This window comes from Pseudorca crassidens, chromosome 11 (genome assembly GCF_039906515.1).
Source record: "Pseudorca crassidens isolate mPseCra1 chromosome 11, mPseCra1.hap1, whole genome shotgun sequence".
In the NCBI taxonomy this organism is placed as follows: Eukaryota; Metazoa; Chordata; class Mammalia; order Artiodactyla; family Delphinidae; genus Pseudorca; species Pseudorca crassidens.
In genome coordinates, this window is record NC_090306.1 from 11,668,438 (window position 1) to 11,687,653 (window position 19,216).

A 19,216-nucleotide genomic window follows, 5' to 3' on the forward strand; every position below is an offset into this window, starting at 1 on the left:
AGGGGAACGAGACTGTTCCCAATGATGTAACACCACGTGTACTGTGCTCTGCCCCAGTTCCTCTGAGGAAACTCATGAATGGGAACCATCCGGTTACCATATTTGTTTGAAGGAAGAAAGCAAAGAAATGAGGGTCTCAATCTGATCATACAACTGTTTTATTCTTGTGCTCTTGTGCTGTTTACAGTGTCTCCCAGTGAAGAAGAACCCCAGGGAATGTGATTAGGGACCTTCAATGAGTCAGCAGCAGCCACAGGAGAATCCAGGGGTAGGAAGGAGATACAGGGACCCAAGGCAAAAGGACTGTTAGTGCTAGTTTGCCCATTTCCTGGCCTCTAGTTGCTCGAATGGGAATAAGAGAGGGAATATTAAATGATTGTCTACTGGGATGGAGAACTGGGGAGATCTGGCTATGAGAGGGGATCAGAAGCGTGGGGCAGGATTAAAGCCTGGGTTTTAAGCATCTTGTTCGGGGGACCACTGTGAGAGACAGTGTGGGAGAGGATGCAGCGATAAGAGAAGGTGGAGGTTGCTGGAGATGGGGCTCAGCTGTGATCAGGGAGGAGGGATGGGGCTCTTCCTGGTGGCAAAGGTAGGGAAAGGGATGGGCGGAGGCGCTCATTCTGTCCAGTCCTTCTTGATGGACAGGCTCCACTCCCAGGTAAGGTGGTCGTGCTTGTCATCATCCGTGAAGAAGGATTTGTTGTGGTAAGTGCCTCGAGCCAGCATGCCCTTGGGGGCCTCCTCAGTTGGAGTCAGAAACTCATACTCCTCTGGCCGAGGCCCGTAGCTGCCAACCATGAATGTTGCTTTATCCACTGGGAAGAAAGAAAATTCATTAGGGTGAAAGCCTGGTAGAGGGAAAACAAACACTGCACACTGAAGAATTTGGAGCACAGCTCACTGTGATCAAAGCCAAGAGCAATGGTTTCCAATCATGGCTAAATACCAGATTTACCTGGGGCAACTTTTTTTTTTCTCTTAAAAACATTTTTTTTTTTAAATTGGAGTTTTTTTGAATAGTACACTATTCTTGGGCTTCCCTGGTGGCGCAGTGGTTGAGAATCCGCCTGCCGATGCAGGGGACACGGGTTCGTGCCCCGTTCTGGGAAGATCCCACATGCCGCAGAGCGGCTGGGCCCATGAGCCATGGCCGCTGGGCCTGCGCTCTGTAACAGGAGAGGCCACAACAGTGAGAGGCCCGCGTACAGCAAAATAAATAAATAAATAAATAATACACTATTCTTTGACCCACTCCCAAAGGTTAGGGACCTGCTGTGGGTCCCAAGCATCGGTGTCTTTAAAACACATTACAGCTGATTTTGAGATTCAGGAAGGTGGGGAATCAGTGCCCTAAATCCATGGGGATCTAGACTCTTTTTATGGAGATGTAGCAGATTATACCATAAAAAAAAATCCCAGGTGTCAAAAGGTACAAACTTCCAGTTATAAGATAAGTAAGTCCTGGGGATGGAATGCACAGCATGGTGACCATCGTTAACAGTACTCTAGTGTAGATTTGGAAGTTGCTGAGAGAGTTGATATTAAAAGTTCTCAACACAAGAAAAAAGCATTGTAACTATGTGTGGTAATGGGTATTAACTAAACTTTTGGTAATCATTCTGCAATATATACATATATCGGATCATTATGCTATAAGGCTCAAAATGATACAATGTTATATGTCAATTCTATCTCCATAAAAAAATATCTCAAACTAGTTGAGACCTGAGTTCTGGCTTCAGCTCTGCAATTACCTAACACTTTGGAGCCTCTCTTTCTTTTCTATATAATGAACTTCAAGGGTCTTCTATATACAAACTATCATTCTATGAACAGTTGGAGGAGATAAGGTAACAGCTGGGGATCAGAATGAACAGAATTCATGGATGGAATAATTAAATGGAAAGGAAAACCCAATCATTTGGTAAAAGCAAAAAATAGTGATGAACTGGGACAGATGGTAAAAATAGCCAACCAAAGTTATTAATAGGTAACTGGATTATATATTAAGAATAGTAGGGATTAGAAAGTATAAGTAAAGGTAGGTAGGCAGGCAGGTGACATTTAGTTAGCTGTTGTTTTGAATAAGCTTGGAGGAACGGCTACAGACACCTCATCGACCTCTTGCCCGAGTGAAGTACCACAGTCTTTACGCCCAAAGGAAAATAATAAACTGAACTATTTTTTCATGAGACTAGGTATTGGAATGATCAACCGAGATCTTTCAGGTTAACAACCTTCTGTGGCATTTGAGTCACTGAGTGGTTCTCTATGTCATGCAAATTGATCAGTGCCTTCCCTAGCCCTCATTGATCCATTCGGAGGAACTGACCTACACATTATTGTTTCACACTTCTGGGGGATGCTGTTTGACACCTTCAGGTAAAAGGGAACTTTACAAGTGCTTCCATCAGCCTTCCACCGTTCACTTCTCCCTGCCCATATTAATGGAAGACAACTGAAGACAGGTTCCCACGGCATGTACCGCTTAGGTACAACTTGTCGAGAAAACTGCACGTTAAGTCATGTGATATTATTTGTTTCAGTTACAAAGCTTTTCTCGATTCTAGAAAGAGTACTTTTTTCTATTTCTTTGTTTATGAAATTGAGCACTGTCCCTACCCCTCTGCCCCGCCACCTGCCCCCCGTATGCTGCTACCGCCTCCCATCGGATAGGTCTTTCCTATCTTCGATTTCTGTGACACCCAGGTTTTATACTTGTGAACTGATTTTTTTTTAAATTTTAAGACTACATTTATGTACTTTGATTCAAACTCATCTTGGTTACTCTTCCCCTTTATAAGTAATAAAGTTGAATTCCAGAAGCTGAATGCTGAAGGTTAGTGGCTGACCCAGTCTTAACTAAGTTTCCTGAATACAGACCTTGCCATTAATATGTAGGTCAGAAGTATATGTGTGCCTCTCGTAGGGTGAGTGTCCACAGCTGTCATCAGATTCTTAAATGAGTTTAGGGCCAAAAGTTGCTAATAACCTGAAGTTTAAGTGTCGGTGAGAAGCAGAGTTTGGGACAGTGGAAAGTGTTGATACTTTACCTTTCACCCCAGTCCGGTAGGTGTGTTGAACATATTTCAGTCCTGACACAATATCCCTGTTCACCTGTAGGTGGGAAGGAGTCAAGCGATTCGGATTAGAGAGGATCTTTCATTTTCCCTCATCTTTCATGCTGATCCTACCTAGCTGAGGCTTCTCTGAGGACAAAAGGACTGAAGATCTGGTTCAGAATAAGTTACTACTGTCTTTTAGCGCGGTGATGAGGCAGACATTGGAGAGAGGAGGTCACAAGACTCAACGTTACCAATCTGGTTGTAACTGTCTAATACTGTGATTTTTGGTGTCGGGGATGGGATGGTTAATTACAACATTGTCTCAATATTCTTCATTGCATTTCTCCTTCCTCAATGGTTCAGAGAATGGTCTTGATCTCCCCTCCCTGATATTACTGGCCAGAAGACCATCCTCATTTTAGGTTACAAAGGTACCCATGGAAACTATTGTGTAAATATCTGAAAACTCCTAACTTCAGAAATGATCCACCTAACATATGAAAAACAAACAAAGAGAAAAGTCGTAATGGAAAATCAGGTCTAGAAGGTGACTTTGCCTGGAATGTAACTGTGATTGGAGTCTAGAGATGAGGAGATGGGTCACAGGAAAACATCCCCCTCATATGTAAATAATGGGTGAAATCCATTTGCATCTGTATTTTGGATGGCTGTCATTTTCAGACGTTGTCTGAGACCTTGCCACTTTCCCAAGCCTTTCAAAGAAAATTTACTAAAGCAGAATGAAAATATAGACAGCCCAAGCACTTTGTTTTTCCATGATTCATTCTACCTAGGACTGAACTGGTCTTTCTGTTAATTTTATACAGTGGTCATGTTTATACAAACAAATTAAAGTGGCTGTGGCAGCATTAGCTGGACGGCTTGTTTAATTGTTCACTGATGTAAGAATTAAAGCATCTTAAAAATAGGTTCTCCTCGACAATAGGTAGGACTCCCTTTTTGTTTTGGACAGAATAGTTAAGGCAATCTGTCAGCGCTACATTTTGTTTCGTTGGCAACGAGGTAGCATAGCCGTGAATACTGCCAGCTGAGGTTTGAAACTGTCACTCAGTAAAATCTGTAGCATGAACCTACCAAAAGCAGACAGAAAGAAAACAGCTTCATTGAAGAAACTGTGGTGAAATGAAACCCGAACTTTCTAATTCCTCTGATTTCCACATGTGACTCATAGAAATAGGAAAAATGAATGCATCTTTCTAGAAGTCTCTAAGCTGGTCTTCTGGGCCTAGTAGAAGATGTGGTCTGGTGGTTAAAAGACCAAAAAACAGGAATGGTGGCAGAGTAGTAAATAAGGGCTTCAAAATAAAGAGACTCCTGTTTTTCTACTGCTCAATAGAGTGTTCACTTAACATAAATGTGGTTGAGACAGACGAAAGAAAAGTATAAATATTCCTAGTTATTCTCTTCCTCTGCCTGCACATCCCTCCCAATTGTCTTTTCCACCCCAGGAAAAGACAGTTTACTGGGAGCATGAATAAAAGTGAGAGCCGGGCTTCCCTGGTGGCGCAGTGGTTGAGAGTCCACCTGCTGATGCAGGGGACACGGGTTCGTGCCCTGGTCCAGGAAGATCCCACATGCCGCGGAGCGGCTGGGCCCGTGAGCCATGGCCGCTGAGCCTGCGCATCCGGAGCCTGTGCTCTGCAACGGGAGAGGCCACAGCAGTGAGAGGCCTGCGTATCGCAAAAAAAAAACCCCAACAAACAAACAAACAAACAAAAAAAAGTGAGAGCCATGGAAATCACATATACCACATCTCCTTGGGAGGCAGAAGGAAAAGGGGAAGAAACTAAAAGAACCATCCCAGTTTTTGGAGAGTGTTGTTAAGTTTTGAGGAAGAAAGAGAAGAACTTTGAGAGCAACTAAGAGAGTTAATGAAATTCTAGGGTGTGTTACTGGTGTTATGAATGCAAACTTTCTTGGACATTTTTCAAGAGACATCAGTAAAGATTTAAATCACTTTCCAATGACATATTTTCAGTTTGGAACTGGTGTTTCTTCCTCGATCCACGCTGGGACAGGCCACAGGGAGGTTCGACTTTATGTGGGTTACACATAGAGAGTGATCTTTCCCTGTTAGAGACAAGGCCAAATCTCTGAAGTGGATGGGACTTGAAATCTGCTTTCTGTGCCCACCTTCTCCATCGCCTTCGTGTGTAATCCTGACTGCCGAGGACCCAACCCCGGCCTTGCCACCCATGGCAGAAGCCCACGCACCAGACCTTTCCTTCTCATCTTATTCACACCAACATTTTCTTTTTGAATTTTATTTATTTATTTTTATACAGCAGGTTCCTATTAGTTATCTATCTTATACATACTAATGTATATGTGTCAATCCCAACTGCTTATTAAATTGAAAAATTAAGGCGGTAGCATTACTGATTCGAAATTGGACTGATGTGAAACCCATTTGAAGACTCTTTGGATACAATGCCTTACTAAACTCTCAGGTGCCTTAGTAATAAATACAGGAAACAAGTAAGTGACTATTATAGAGTGTCTATTACAGAGTAGGCATCAACAAATATTTTCAGAAGGAAATTATTCTGAGGCATATTTGTATGTGGCGGGGAATGATTGTCCATGGACCCTGAATCATATCCTGAACCTCAGAGAAAGAAGGGCTGGTGTGCAAATAGAGAGGGCAGATGGGGTCTTTGTTGGTGGAGCCCAAGCCCTGGAGGAAGTGACCAACTGGGAGTGAGGGGCAACCAAAGCACATATAAGCCATTAAATGCAAACAGTGAATTTCTAACTCATTTGTTTTCAAAGTCAAGGTTACTTTTCTCCTTGATGTTGGTTGCTCACTGGGATACGGGCCTATTCATTCTATGTCAGTTTATCTCCTACTTAGTTTTGCTCTTACTTGTTTACCTGCTCTACAACTAAGTCGTAATTTCCAGTTATTTACCAAGCACCACACCCCCTGAATTTATATATCCTTGAGCAATTAGAGCTGAGGCTCTAGCTGTTCTATTTTCTTTTCCTGTTAATTGATTCATTCGTTTATCTATTTCTCAATAAATAGTCATGAAATATCTACCATTTAAAAAGTTTTGCTTGAAATATTGCAAAGAAGGGATAGATAGTCTCTCCCTGTCTCAAGGTGTTTAGGCTGAATAGGGGAGAAATGATACACATGGTATATAATACAAAGTAATATGTGTCTTGTGGATGGGAGTATTAGAAGGTCCCAGGAGAGGGATCCCATTGGCTTCAGTGATCAAGGGAGAGTCCAAGGGAAAGGTCCTGGCTGGAAAAAGGCATGAAGCAAAGGTGCACCTGTAACAGGTAGAGCCCAGGATTGGGGAGAGGACAGTCCAGGGAAAAAAGAGAAATAAACAAAAAGTATGCCAACGTGATAATGCAAGAAATTTGATTTTTTCTTCCTCTGATTATAGGAAGGATTTAAACTTTATTAAAACATACAAAACCAGATACTTACTTTGAAGTTAATTTTGACTCTATATTCAACACCTTCTTTTAGCACAAAGATTTCTTTTTTGAGGGCTTCCAGATCCCCTGTAGAAGTGGATTTTGACAGAGTTAATTCTCCTCAGAAGGACATTCACAAGGAGATGAATGAAGTTGAAGCTCCAGAGCCATTTGCTGGGCTCCTCAGAGCAACATGGTCCACATGGTCCTCAAGTCAAAGAATGTCTGAGATTAGTTGCTGCACAAACACACATTTGAAATGCCTGAAATCTTGCAGCCAGATGTGAAAGAAATGTGATAGAGCTTTTCCCCAAGTTTGACTGCAACCTTAAGGGTATGTAAGATGTTATGGTTAAAGACTCTGCCCCCACCCCTCAAATAAAGAAATAGGAGAAAAATATTATATGAGTGCCAGCTATTTTTTTTTTTGTAGATTTGTGGTGTTTTCTAGCTTTAAAAAATGTACTCATTTGGTTCCTTTTTATCATTCTAAAAAAATTTCACTTTTGTACTTAATTTTGCTTTTGCATTTGCAATTTCATATTATTTTTCTTAAGGAAAAGGAAACATCACTTAAGTTATAAAAGCTTCAGGCTCCATAAAACTGAGATCTGCCCCTAATTAGAGAGGTGATCTTTCTCTGCTCCTCTCCCAACGTGATCCTGTATAATTGGACATTCGGGGTGACTGTGTGTGTGTGTGTGTGTGTATGTTTTGCACAATTCTGTGCACCTGCTTCATGTACAGAGTTGGTACCAGCATCCTATGTATACATCTGGGATTCACCTCCATAGCTTTTTTGTGACAGAAAACTGAATTTGGTTTTCTTGCTGCTGGGAAAAGAGGACAGAGACCAAGTTTTCCCTGCAATACCATCAAGCCCTTCTGAACAGAGCAGGTTTCCTTAGCACTAATTCAGACCTTATCTTGCAAAATGACGGTTGTACCTGGTAACTTTACACAATTTTGCACAGGAAGAGGTCTGAGGTCCGATGAGAGGGAGAGAGAGTTTCTCTCTTGGAGAATGCTAGAACGTGGAGGTAGCCGAATGTATGCTCTAATGATTTCGCTTGAATAGGAAGTGTGTCTTAACCTCCCGTTTCCTCTCTCTGACAAAAAGCCCATATAAGGTAAAGAGTGGATGTGTCCTGTGTGAGGGGAACCACCTTGCTGTTAAGCCTACTGTTCTAGAGTCATGCTTTATTCTGTCTCATGAGTCCAGTTTTTGAATCTAGTAATAATTTTTGGTTTTTTACTAAAGACCTGCCTTTCATGCCCCCAACCCCTGGCTCAGTGGCCCTTTCCTCATTCCTCCCATTTGCCAATTTTCCCCAAATCAGCCACCTTCCCCGGCTCTCCTCATTTCCTCCAGACCTAAGTCTCAGGAAAGGACTTGACCCTTGTCACAATAAAGTGAAAGAAAATAACATGTTAATTTGTACATCTTTAGTGGGGGAAGTTGCTTCTTTAAAAGAATCAGAGCTTTAAGTTAAACAATGTGTATTTAACAGTGGAATTCCTAGCATTATTCAGGAGGTCTTAGATTTCTTCCTGTCTTCGGGTAAGTTCTGTAGCTGATGCAAGGTCAATATTTTCTCTGATGTTTAGATTGTATAAATATTACCATTTCAGAAGCATACAGCTTGCTTCTTAACATTTCCATCAGCAGTCTTTTTACACAAATAGTAATTCTCCTGCTACCATGTGGAGATAAAAATCTGAAGTAAATATGATACAGGTAGATATATCCAGTACTTACACCTGACCCCTTTTCAATTAGAGACAGAGACTGGGCTTTTCATTAAGCACAGTAAATACTGTGAAAACTATGATTTGTGAACTGGACTCAGCATACCTTACTAGAATTCACTTTACTAGGATTTTTCTCTTTTTTTGCTGGGACAGAGGACAGAAACCAGTTTGCCCAGTGATGCCATTAGGCCCCACTAAACAGAACAGATGTGTCCACTTACCAGTGAGGTCCATGGTGATGGGTCCTGGGGCACTTTCACAAACCAGGGTAAGACGGGTGACAGTGACATTGGGGGCTGTTGGGTCTGCAGGATTCAAAAGGGAATGTAAGCACAGAGAGGAGGTATTTGCGTACTCGTGTGTGTGTGTGTGTGTGTGTGTGTGTGTGTGTGTGTGTGTGTGCATTTAAAGTAGGAGAGAGACAAGATAACGAAGAAAAGGGATATCTCCATCTGGAGGAGAAAAGAAATGGAAGTGGCTGATTCACCATGCTTGGTCTTAGTGGCCTTATACATTCCAGTGATGCTATTTCTGCTTCAGGTCCTTGTAGGTCCATCTCAATCCTCAATAGCAGACATTTCCTGAGTGGCTATGGGTACTCTGCTGGTTAGTCACGGCCCATCCATATCTTTGGGCCATGTCTTAGTTCGCCATTGCCTATGTGTATGTGGAAGAGATGGTTATTTAGGTAAGGAGTGAGAAGGAGAAAGAGAAGAAAAAGAGAGAAGGTGAGCAATCGTGGAGAGAAGACAATTCTGAGTGGTAGTCTGAAATTCCTTCTAAACCCTCCCTATGTGTTATTTTTATCTATGTCAATGTCAACTTGCACCTTATCTCTGAAAAAAACTTAATTATCTGGTCCATAACTTGATTCGGCACATAGAGATTGCACTTCACTCACTTAACCCTGGAAGCACTTGGTACACTTTCCTTTGCAACTGCTCCTGAGTAGCTGAAATGTCTGCCTTGTCAGTGCCCCTTCACCTGCCCCGCATCTCGGCACACACGCACCTGCTACCACAGGCCCGTCCCCCAGGAGCGTTTTCTTGTACTTTGCTAGACTTTCATCATCTTTGTCCATCTCCTGCAGCTCCTTCAGGGACTTCTGTGGTGGAGGCTTGTAATTGAGCTTGCCATCCAGCTCTTCATCCTCCTCCAGGTGTGGTTCTGGGGCCTTTTCAGTCATTTTGATCTAGAGAGAGAAGGAGGGAGAGAAAGAAAGAGAGAGAGAGAGGACGGTCTATTAGCCAAAAGTCAGTGGATATGAACGATGTTTGTGGGGCTGTTCTTAGCATTATTTTTGCCCTAATGAACTTGTGTAATTGTCAGTGATTTTCCAGATTTTCCCCTAATTCAGCCTCATTGTATTTCACAAAATAAGAATATAATGCATTCCAGGCTTTCCTTTCACATGCCTGAATGTTACCATACTGGGATGTGTCTCTCCTGTTCACTGAATGAAACTGACAGAAAATAAGTAACTCTTTGGGAATCCTGTAAAACAAGTGAAACAACATAGTACAGCTGTCCCGGACCATAATGAGTGGCCCTAGCTCATATACTTATAGAAATTATCACAGTCCTCCAAATCCAGCCAGCCTTGCCAGTGTCAAAGTGCTCAGTGTATACAATCCCAGTTATGATGGTTTCAAGCATGTGCTGAAAACAGTTAGCTCTTTCCCATTCATTGAATCTTTCCCTGAACTCCTGCAAGAGCTCAAAGGTAACTCATGAGAAGTTGTAGGTCCCTGTGATACCTGCCTGAGTGTCTGATTGGTTTTCACCCAACACTGCTAATAATTCCTTGAGCACAGGTACTAAGTGTTGTGTTTCTCTTGAATCTCCCAAGACACTGAAATAGTTCAGCCATTTTATAAGCGTTCATTCATTGACTTAATAGGTTCTATATATAAAGATCTTCTGTTCTTTTGAAATGACACAAAATAGCAAAGGATTCTAAATTCCTCCAGACAAATTGTAACTGTGTCTTTAGTACTTTCTATCAATTTCCACTTCCCTTTTAGTACCTCTCTACCCTCTCGAGATTTCCCCTGACTGACCTTATGCTCTAAGACCTCACCTGGGCATACTCTGGGGTCTGTCTTCTTTCATCATCATTTATATTTACTTGTTTTGTGTTAAAACATTGAGGGAAGATCTAATAAAATTATTCACACATAAGTGTTGATGAATGAATAATAAATTTTAAAATTATTCCTCTTAGGGCATGTATAGTCAGAGCTTTTCAGAGATGAAATGAACCTTAGAGGTAATATATTCCAAACCCTAATTTAATCATTGAGAACCTTGAAACCCAGAGGTTAAAAGAATTGCCCAAGTTCACATAGCAGGGTGAGATGCCATGTCTTAATAAAGAGGAAGAAATCTCTACTGGAAGAATTTCAGGCCCCATGGCTGGAAGCAATGGAGCTATTTGGGGGAAACAAGGGAGATATTTGGAGAAGGAGATAATGTCCTGATTTCCTTTTGCTCTGCTCTGAGGGTAACTCTCTTCCCTGTTTTGGGTAAAGGCTTTAGTGCTCGGAAGTGGCAGAACACTAAGTAAATACCTATTACATCTCATCCTGAGTGACTCTTCAAATCTCTAAAAAGTCCCCTGAGAGTGAAGCTGTGTCTGGCCAAAATCAGTTATGGTTTTGAGTCTCAATGTCACTATTATTGGCAAGAGGAAGAAAAATAATTTGGAAGTGAAGCCAAACAAAAGCAGTTTTAACAGAATAAAAAAAGGGAAGGAAAAGAAATCATATCTCCTGGCTCATCCATCCTCTTCCAGCAAAATAACAAGCCAAACACTGTGACTCTTGGATCAACTCTGAAAACAGTATTGCAATGCCCAGGTCCACTTCCTGTGTAGGAAGGAAGCATGTAGGCCTGTTCCTGTGGCAACTCTTTCTTCAGCTACAGAACCAGCTCCACTCAGAGTTGAGCCTCTAGAGAAGATCACAATAAACAGAGTGACTAACTCACCTCATGTTACAAAAAACACTCAGGGAAAGTGAATGAACTGGTTGGAAAAACAATGAAGGATACAGTGGGTGGAGGTTGTAGGTTGTGGGTAGTTTAAGGACAACCATTAAGTCACACATAAAGAGCAACCCAGAGGAGACTAATCAGATGAGACAGGTTCTCCTCTGGAGCCTGACCAGATATCCAGGGTAGAGGTCACATAAGAAACCTGCAGACAGAGCATCAGGAAAGCTATCTACAGATGAAAGCATCTCAGGCCCCATAGGCAGGACTTTCTGGAATATATTGCTTGGTTCTAACAAGTCATGTGTTTGAAGTTTGACCATGAGATGATGACATCACAGAAAATCACGGTGACTTCAATAACCTAGGGAATTGTAATTCTGCACCCTCAAATCTCAATTTTGAAAGGAGAGAGAGAGAGATAGAGACAGAGACAGAGAGACAGAGAGAGAGAAAGATCTGGTCTAGGACAGCATTTCCTAACTTCTCACAGTGTAATCATTGACAAGTCAATTTATCTGTCATCTAGAGCTTGATCTTTTCATTAGTGAATCTGAGACTTGTGTCACTTTTAAATTTCCTTGATTCATTACAGATACAATAATTGCTCTATAAAAATGAGCCAAAAATTTATTTAAAGGCATTGAAGATCAGAGGATAATGTGGGATTACTATATGAAATTGTAGAAGTCAAGAGGAGGAAATTCGGGACAACATGAAAATAATTTGGTCTAATTATATAACATAAAAAAAAGAGAGATGTAGTCAGATGACCCCAAACCAGTTCACTCTGGAGAGGTGATTGGAAAAAAAGATGAAAATGTCATAATATGGCAAATAAAGGACTGGAAACCACTTCTTAGGGAAAGGCCTTTTGAAAGCAAAATGAAGGTCACAAATATATGATGAGCATCTAGTATTTACAAGACACTGTACTTTAGCACATACTGATATTTGTTATTCTCCAAAGTGGAGAAGACATTGGAGGAAGAGCAATCTAGCCATACCAAAAAGCCCAGCTTGTTTGACTGACGGTTCTTAATCTTTTTGGAGATTACAAAGCTCTTTAAAAATCGGGTAAGGGTCATGGTCCTTATAAAAGGAAAAAAAAGCCAATGAAGTTGTGCACGCAGTACAGGGGTTCATGGACTCCTGAAGTCCTTTGTAGATTCCACTGAAGTCCATGATTAAGAACATGACCTTGAAACTGTAACTTTTGGAAACAATGAAGCAGAGCGCTGAGTGTTAAAGGGGAAGCTTGCTTGTCTCCGAAGCCTGGCCAGACCAATGTCACAACTCAGCCTCAAGCCACGGATCCTGTCTGTGAACCTGAAACGTTGGCCCTCAGAAGCAGGAGAAGAGACCATGTAACATCTGGATCTGACCACGAGCCCAGCAGAAGAGCGATAGTGCACAGGGGGCAGTTTTAGGGAAGAGTTCTGGGTCAATCTATTTGATTTTGGATAATTATTCCCTCACTGAACTAGGCCTCATCATGCATGAGTTTTCATTCTGGCTTTGCCACTAACTAGCTGTAACCCTGTGAGCAAATGTTCCAACTGCTGTGATCTTCCCTTCCTCATCTTGGAAAGTGAGGGGTTAGGGCAGACCATCTCTAGGTGCTTTCCTTTTCTAAGGCCTTTACCTGTAGTCAAGTGTCAGCTAAATTAACATTCCGTTACCTTATTTCACCGGTGTATATAAGAGACTACCTACCTCTGTTTTACTATTTCAAATTTATGTGAATTCCCCAAAGATCCTACATTTTCAATTTCACAGTTCATTTCCGGGGAACTTCAGATTCTCCCAAAGTCCCAACTGGTTTATATATCTTGACAATGGTTTCCCAGACTACCTGTGTGTGTATATTGAATTACAAATACAATTTTCCTTTTCTTATAATTTTTACTGTTTTTTTTTTTTTTTGGCCGCACCGTGCAGCTTGAACGATCTCAGTTCCCTGACCAGGGGTTGAACCCGGACCATGGCAGTGAAAGCCTGGAATCCTAACCACTAGGCCACCAGGGAAATCCCTCATTTTTCTCTTTTCCATTTTATGGGTGCTGCTGAAGTGAAAATAGTAATTTTATGGAAATTCCAGACTTTTTTCTAATCTCATCATCTAAAGAACAGCTGGTTTTGTAATTGATGATAATAATTCTAAGAGTTATCAGACATAAGTGCTAAATGCTGTCATGAGGATTATCTCATTCAGTCCTCACCACAACCTGAAGGACTGCGGTTATCACCATTCCCTTCTACAGACCGGGAAACTAAAGGAGAGGTAAGTAACTTGCCCAAGAAGACTTTTTGTGAAAGCGGCAGAATGAATATCTGAGCCCAGGTGGTCTGACCTGAGGCTCTATGCTCTGTCACTCCAGCTCTCTTTATTAAGAAGTAATCATGAAACTGGAGAGCTCTGGAGAGCTTGTTTGATCATTGTGGGAATCTCCCTGGGGGGTGCACAGGCAGAGGTAAGTGCTGCTTTGCAAAACTCTGCAGGGCGGCTTTAGCAAGTCAGGGAAGTGTCACCTAAAGAGGGTTTTCAGTGCAACTAGGCTCCACGTCCCCTTGCGCAAGTCACTGAACCTCTGCTCCAGTTTTGGCCTCTGCAAAATGAAATCATTGTGTTAAAAGATCTCTGAGACCCCTTCACAATTCAGTGACCCTAATGCTCCTTAAGTTAAAGAAGGCTGTAAAACAAGAAAGGGAAAGAGGAAGTGGAGGTGAGGTTGGGGAGTACCCAGCCCATCAGCACAGAACGTTCTTGTTGGGGTCTGCTCACCTCCCTCTGCAGCTCACCCCTGTTCCACAAAGAGCAGGGTTGTTTTGTTTGTTTGTAGGTTGTTTTTGACTTTGGTTCTTTACACAGTAGAAGTGAAATGGAGAATTATCAATGTTATATTTCATAAGGCCCCAAAGCACATATGCTTTTTTTTTTTTTTTAATGTGCTCACCACTCTACTTATCTATTTCCTGCTTCACAGATGCCTACACATGTGAATTTTCACAGCAAACCCACACACACCCATGTTTAGTATTCAGTGAAACAGTGCCAAGATTTAGATGGGCTGAGGCAGCAACTTAATCCTCTCAGGCTCAATTAAAATGCCAGATTAAATTAGGGTGGGTACTCATGGCATGAGTGTAACATAGCACAAATCGGTGTTTTTGCTTACAAATTCAGTGAAATTTCCAAGACACTGAAAGTGAAATGCACTTAAGAATTTACCAGTCTCCAGGATGGAGCACACTCTACTGGTTCATTAATGCAGTTCTAAATCATTGGAGGGCAAGAAAAGGTAAAACTCTTGAGTTTAGATGAAACAAATCACCTGGTTAATTCATAGAAAGATGACCCTGTATGTCTCCTGGAACTTGAGCTTTGAGACCGATGGGCCAGAAATTCAAAATATGTATCCACGATTGACTTTTTATGGGACTTAAGCCAGTTATTAACCTCATTGAGCCCAAGTTTTTCCACCAGTAAAGTGGGAATAATAATCTTTCTTTACAGGGTTGAAGAGTGGGAGAAAACATGAAAAGTTCTTGGACTGTCCTGGTCAATAGTAGATGTTCAATAACACTCTATTCCCTTCCTCTCCTCCCTTCCTGGTGCCGCTGTCTGTTTTGCTACAGTTTCAGCTTCAGCAAGGTAACTGACTGTCAGACACCAATGCTTTCTTTTGGATCTGCAGTGTTGACAAGCTCATCTCCTTCCTTCTTAAAAATAGACCTTGTCTCTTTGAGGAGTACGAAAGAGACAAGAAGTTCTGGGAACTGCAAGGATTGTTTATGAACTGAGTCAGCCATAAAATGGGACTGTCACTATTATATTTCTTTAAAAAGCAATTTAATTTTAGATTCTATTTATTGCTCCCTTTCATAAGTGAAGCCAAGGGTCACTCTGTGAATGATGGGAAATGACAGGAGACACAGGCACAGCTAATGGAGAGAATTCCCTCTGGCTCTGGAGCAAAGTACAGTGGAGACTTAACTCATGCCCCGAAGTTGCCAGTTGCTTCTTAGATGCACAGGCCGGGAGTATTAGATAGAAGAGTAAAGTGGAGGGAGAGAGAGAGACAAATGTGGAAGTCACAGAAGGAGGGGATTTCCGTCAGAGAAGTACCTACGTGAGCATCAGCTTTCCCTGTCATCTTCGTTTCCCAATGTCCAGGATATGCCCACTTTCCCCACATCTGGGGTTGTAGCTTTCCAGCAGGTCATGGAGAGCTGGACCCTCTCAGGGCTAGTGGAGGAGGATTTCGGTCTGCTTTGCTGTCTACGTGGTAATTTGGCTCATTTGGGGAATCCAAGTTTATCCTTCGGGACTCCAGAAGCTGTCCTGTTTCTGGCTTCCTTTCTGGTGTGTCACTATTCCCTAGTGACCGAGAGGAATTGGTGCTTCCAGGGCTTCTCAGAGCTGCTCTTTACCACCCCCCACCAAGAACATCTGAAAGTGCAGTGCTGGATAAGAGGAACCAACCCCATGCCTGAGAGGACAGTGTCTTGTTACACTGTCTTATTACAATAAACTTTAAGATCAATCAGAGGAGGGTACAGGTTCCTAGAAGCAGAATTCTTTAGCATTTCCCTTGAAAGAATTATTTCCTGAGAAATAATACATCATTCCTTCCTGGACATTCATAGTACAGTTGGTCTTCTGCTGATACTGAGGGCACGGGACTCAGAACATCCATGGATTTTAGTATCAAGGAAGAAGGGGGGTGGTCCTAGGACCAGTGCCCCGTGGACACCCAGATTCATATGCAAAAGGAGAGAGAACTCAGAGGACGCATTCATCTTTCCTGAGCCTCTACTGTGTGAAGTCACTCTACTTCCACAAACATTCATTTTAAATAATCCTCAAAGAAAACTGCATTAAGTCAGCCATTATTGGGCAAAAGACTACACTGCAATTATTCGATCCATTCACAGAGGTTTTAAATTAAGCATGAAAAGTTAGACAGAAGTAGAGACAATTTTTATAAGCACAAATGGTGAATATCAGCCCCTCTAAGAAAACCCAAGTGAATTTTTACAAGCTCTGGCTGTGGAAACCAGAGTGTGTGCAAACCAGCAGGGAGGGACTCAGTGATTCTTCATTGAATGGATAAATGTTGAAGTTTCAGGAGTAACATGAGACCCATCTCTGGGGGTGCCAGTATGGACTCTAACCCAAGATCCTGGGTGACAGTAACACTGACCCAGGAACAAGGATGCCCAGAATGTGGGATTAAAGAATCTTTCTTCCACGGGCATTTCCTAAAATGTCCCTCTGAGGCGTTGTAGCTACTGGTTCTTTTTTGCACCAGTGTGTGACCTTAGCCAAGTCATTGAACACTCCTGAGCCTTCCTGTCCTCACTGTGTCCTCTCAGAATTCAGATTTATAAATTTCTCATACCAGATCTGACCCAAAGAAGGCCCTCCACGTAAGTTGTTTCTCTTTCTCTATCTGCTTAGTTTTTACTCCCCCCAAGGCATCTCTCTTCCTGCCAGCTGAAGTTTGGAATTTATTGTGCTCCCATGAATTGGTCGGGGCGCTCATCTTTCCATCTGATCGACTCTGCTGTTCTGAGCTTCCACTGAAAACAGAACCTTGACATTGCTCCGAGGATACTTCCTGAGGGACAAACTCACGGTCTCCCAAATAAGGACCGAATTCCAATGCCTGGAAGATGCCAGCCTTTGTTCGGCTAAAACCTGGTTATTCCGCGTGTGCTGGATCTGTGCGGTATGGATGGGGAATGAACTATTCTCTCAGAAGTCCACACATCTCAGGAAATAATAAGATGATCTTACTATGCCTGTGTCGTATCTGGATTTGGGAGGGATCTTTCCTTATAAAGGTAATGAAACAAAGCAATGGCGAAGGTGAATGATGGTTGCCTATGACTGGACTCTCTGGGGCCAGCACAGACCGCTTGATTCTCTTTGCTTAATCATTCCTGCCCTGAGGCTCCAACATGCTAACCCTGAATTCAGTGGTTCTTGGTCTCTACATGAAGGGGTGACTATGGGACCTCCATGTAGGAGAAATCTGCATTCCCCGACCCTGAGCAGAAGAACAGCTCAGAGTTTATCAGACCCATGCCACAAGTTACCCTAGGTCCAGAGTTTAATTGCAGACCACTTTCTAAAACATGCTGCCTAGGACATCCTCTAAAAAGGAAGAAAGTATTTCCGGTCACACCTAAAGCACTTCTCATGGCTGCCAGATTCAGACCCTGACATTTTGAAGGCCCACTGACTGGGGGTCCTATCTGGATTTTTCTAGAATGTATCTCTTAATAAATTGTTTGGTGTCTTCTGTGTTTGCTTTGAGTTCTCTCAGAGGTGAAGAGCTGGTCTTCGGCAACAACAGCACTTATCTTTTTGCCCATCTCACTGGCTCTTGCTAGTGGTAGAAATGCTATCCCTGTAGAGTGATGAGTAAATAGCCATGCTCCGCCTTGGATAATTAAATCCCACTGTACCCTAGGGGAGGCTTTCATCATGCATTTCTCTTACATCCCCAGAAAATTCTTCAGTGGAAAAGAGCTTAATATTTGACAACTTTGAACCATTTTTTTCTTTTCAACCAGTCCCTTTAAAGTCTGCCTATAAACAGGAAACCACACATCTCCACCCCAGCAGAAACCCACCATCCACCAACGCGTTTCGTATCAGTTTGGATCTACAGTCTTTTTGCTTCTGAGCTTGGCCAGATGCCGGCTCCAGCCTTGTAGGAACCTGGCCAGGCGCGCCCAGTGGGTACATTCAGAGCCTTTTTCCAGGACATCCAGAATTTATCTCCTGGGCTGCAGCACTCACCCTCCCTCACCGAGGTGCCTCCCCTGAGTCACTGCTGCCACTCCCGCTCTGCCGCTCTGACTTCCCCTTCTCTGCAGCCTCCTTAGGTACTTTCTTTTCATAAAGTTTGTTTTAAAGAGGCACAGCCCCTCTCAAAAAAATAAACCGTAGAGGACTATAGTCTGGTGTAGAGATTCCTCCATTTGTCTGTGCTCACCTGTAGCCTCCCCTACCCTGAAGGTATTTCAACTTACATTCAAGGGTTCACGTCTCCGTCCTGGGTGCCTCTGTCTCTCAAGGCTGACTTCTGAGCACTGGCAGTTAGAACAGGAAGGAAGTTGTGAGAAAAAAAAAAAAAAGTTTTAAACCTACTTGAAGAGGAAACCCTGGGCTGTCTCAAATCCTGTTCCTTTGCGCTGTGTATCTCTTGATCAGCCAACTCTGAACAGCATTCCTGACGATTCATGGCACATGTGAGAGCATGGCCACCCACGTGAGCACGGATATACCTCAGTGTTCAGACAAGGGTCTGGAGCTTATAACTGTGCGCCCTATGGATAATTGTGTGGATATGTCTAAAACTCAATTTCCGTGCATACGCTTCTGAGGCAAGTAATCTAAAACCAGTAGCAGAAAATTCACATAGACCTTACTTTGTATCACTAACTTCTGTTCCTTTGGGGTCTCTGCCAGCTTCCTTATCAGCCAGATATTTTGAAAGTTAGCTGGTAGTGAATGCTGGGTGCTAAGACATTATGAATTTTAACTACATGTATTTAGCCCTAAGTCTTAACATTTGTCCTCAAACTGAGCTTTAGAGTTTTGTCGGTCATAATTTCAAGATGTAGCGTGTATTCCAGCACAAACCGTCAAATGTTATTTATTGTAGTTTTCACTAATTTTTCTTTTAAATTAAAAGAAGCCAAAGCACTGTTTTGATTAAACCTCGGAATGCATTACAAAATAAAACTTCATTAATTCATAGTCTTCTAACTGAGAACTTGTTATAATTTAACAAGTGCTAAAATTGTCTTTGTACCTTATTTGAGGAAATGGCTTGTGAAGTAATTTAAATGGAAACAAGTTGCAGAGGCCATATTTAAATCATTTGCGGGAACAAACAGTTTTTAAAGCACCCAAGCCACATTTTCACTAG

At 42.3% G+C, this 19,216-nt stretch overlaps 1 protein-coding gene across 3 annotated transcripts; it reads right to left on the reverse strand.

Annotated features, from left to right (window-relative positions):
* Positions 1-140: 140 nt before the first annotated feature.
* On the reverse strand, positions 141-18,481 carry ARHGDIB (Rho GDP dissociation inhibitor beta). 3 transcript variants are annotated; one of them, XM_067695770.1, is made up of 7 exons: positions 18,315-18,481; positions 9,288-9,468; positions 8,498-8,581; positions 6,535-6,611; positions 3,057-3,120; positions 2,336-2,438; positions 587-818 (listed from the first exon to the last, which is right to left on the reverse strand). In XM_067695770.1, the coding sequence occupies exons 2-7, from the start codon at positions 9,460-9,462 to the stop codon at positions 812-814; spliced, it is 510 nt and encodes a 169-aa protein (XP_067551871.1). In that variant the 5' UTR covers positions 9,463-9,468; positions 18,315-18,481; the 3' UTR covers positions 587-811. The 3 variants fall into 3 exon arrangements, with proteins under 3 accessions (XP_067551868.1, XP_067551869.1, XP_067551871.1); XM_067695767.1 differs by lacking the exon at positions 2,336-2,438 and having other exon boundaries at positions 141-818; positions 18,315-18,473; XM_067695768.1 differs by lacking the exons at positions 2,336-2,438; positions 8,498-8,581 and having other exon boundaries at positions 141-818; positions 18,315-18,474.
* Positions 18,482-19,216: the final 735 nt, after the last annotated feature.

What these genes read in the sequence shown, in the direction of transcription:
- ARHGDIB (XM_067695767.1), bottom strand. Translation starts at nt 9,462, where the DNA reads ATGACTGAAAAGGCCCCAGAACCACACCTGGAGGAGGATGAAGAGCTG. An exon ending in GGACGGGCCTGTGGTAGCAG is followed by an intron (nt 8,582 to 9,287) that starts GTGCGTGTGTGC and finishes TGAATCCTGCAG; the next exon opens with ACCCAACAGCCCCCAATGTC. An exon ending in GAGTCAAAATTAACTTCAAA is followed by an intron (nt 3,121 to 6,534) that starts GTAAGTATCTGG and finishes TCCCACCTACAG; the next exon opens with GTGAACAGGGATATTGTGTC.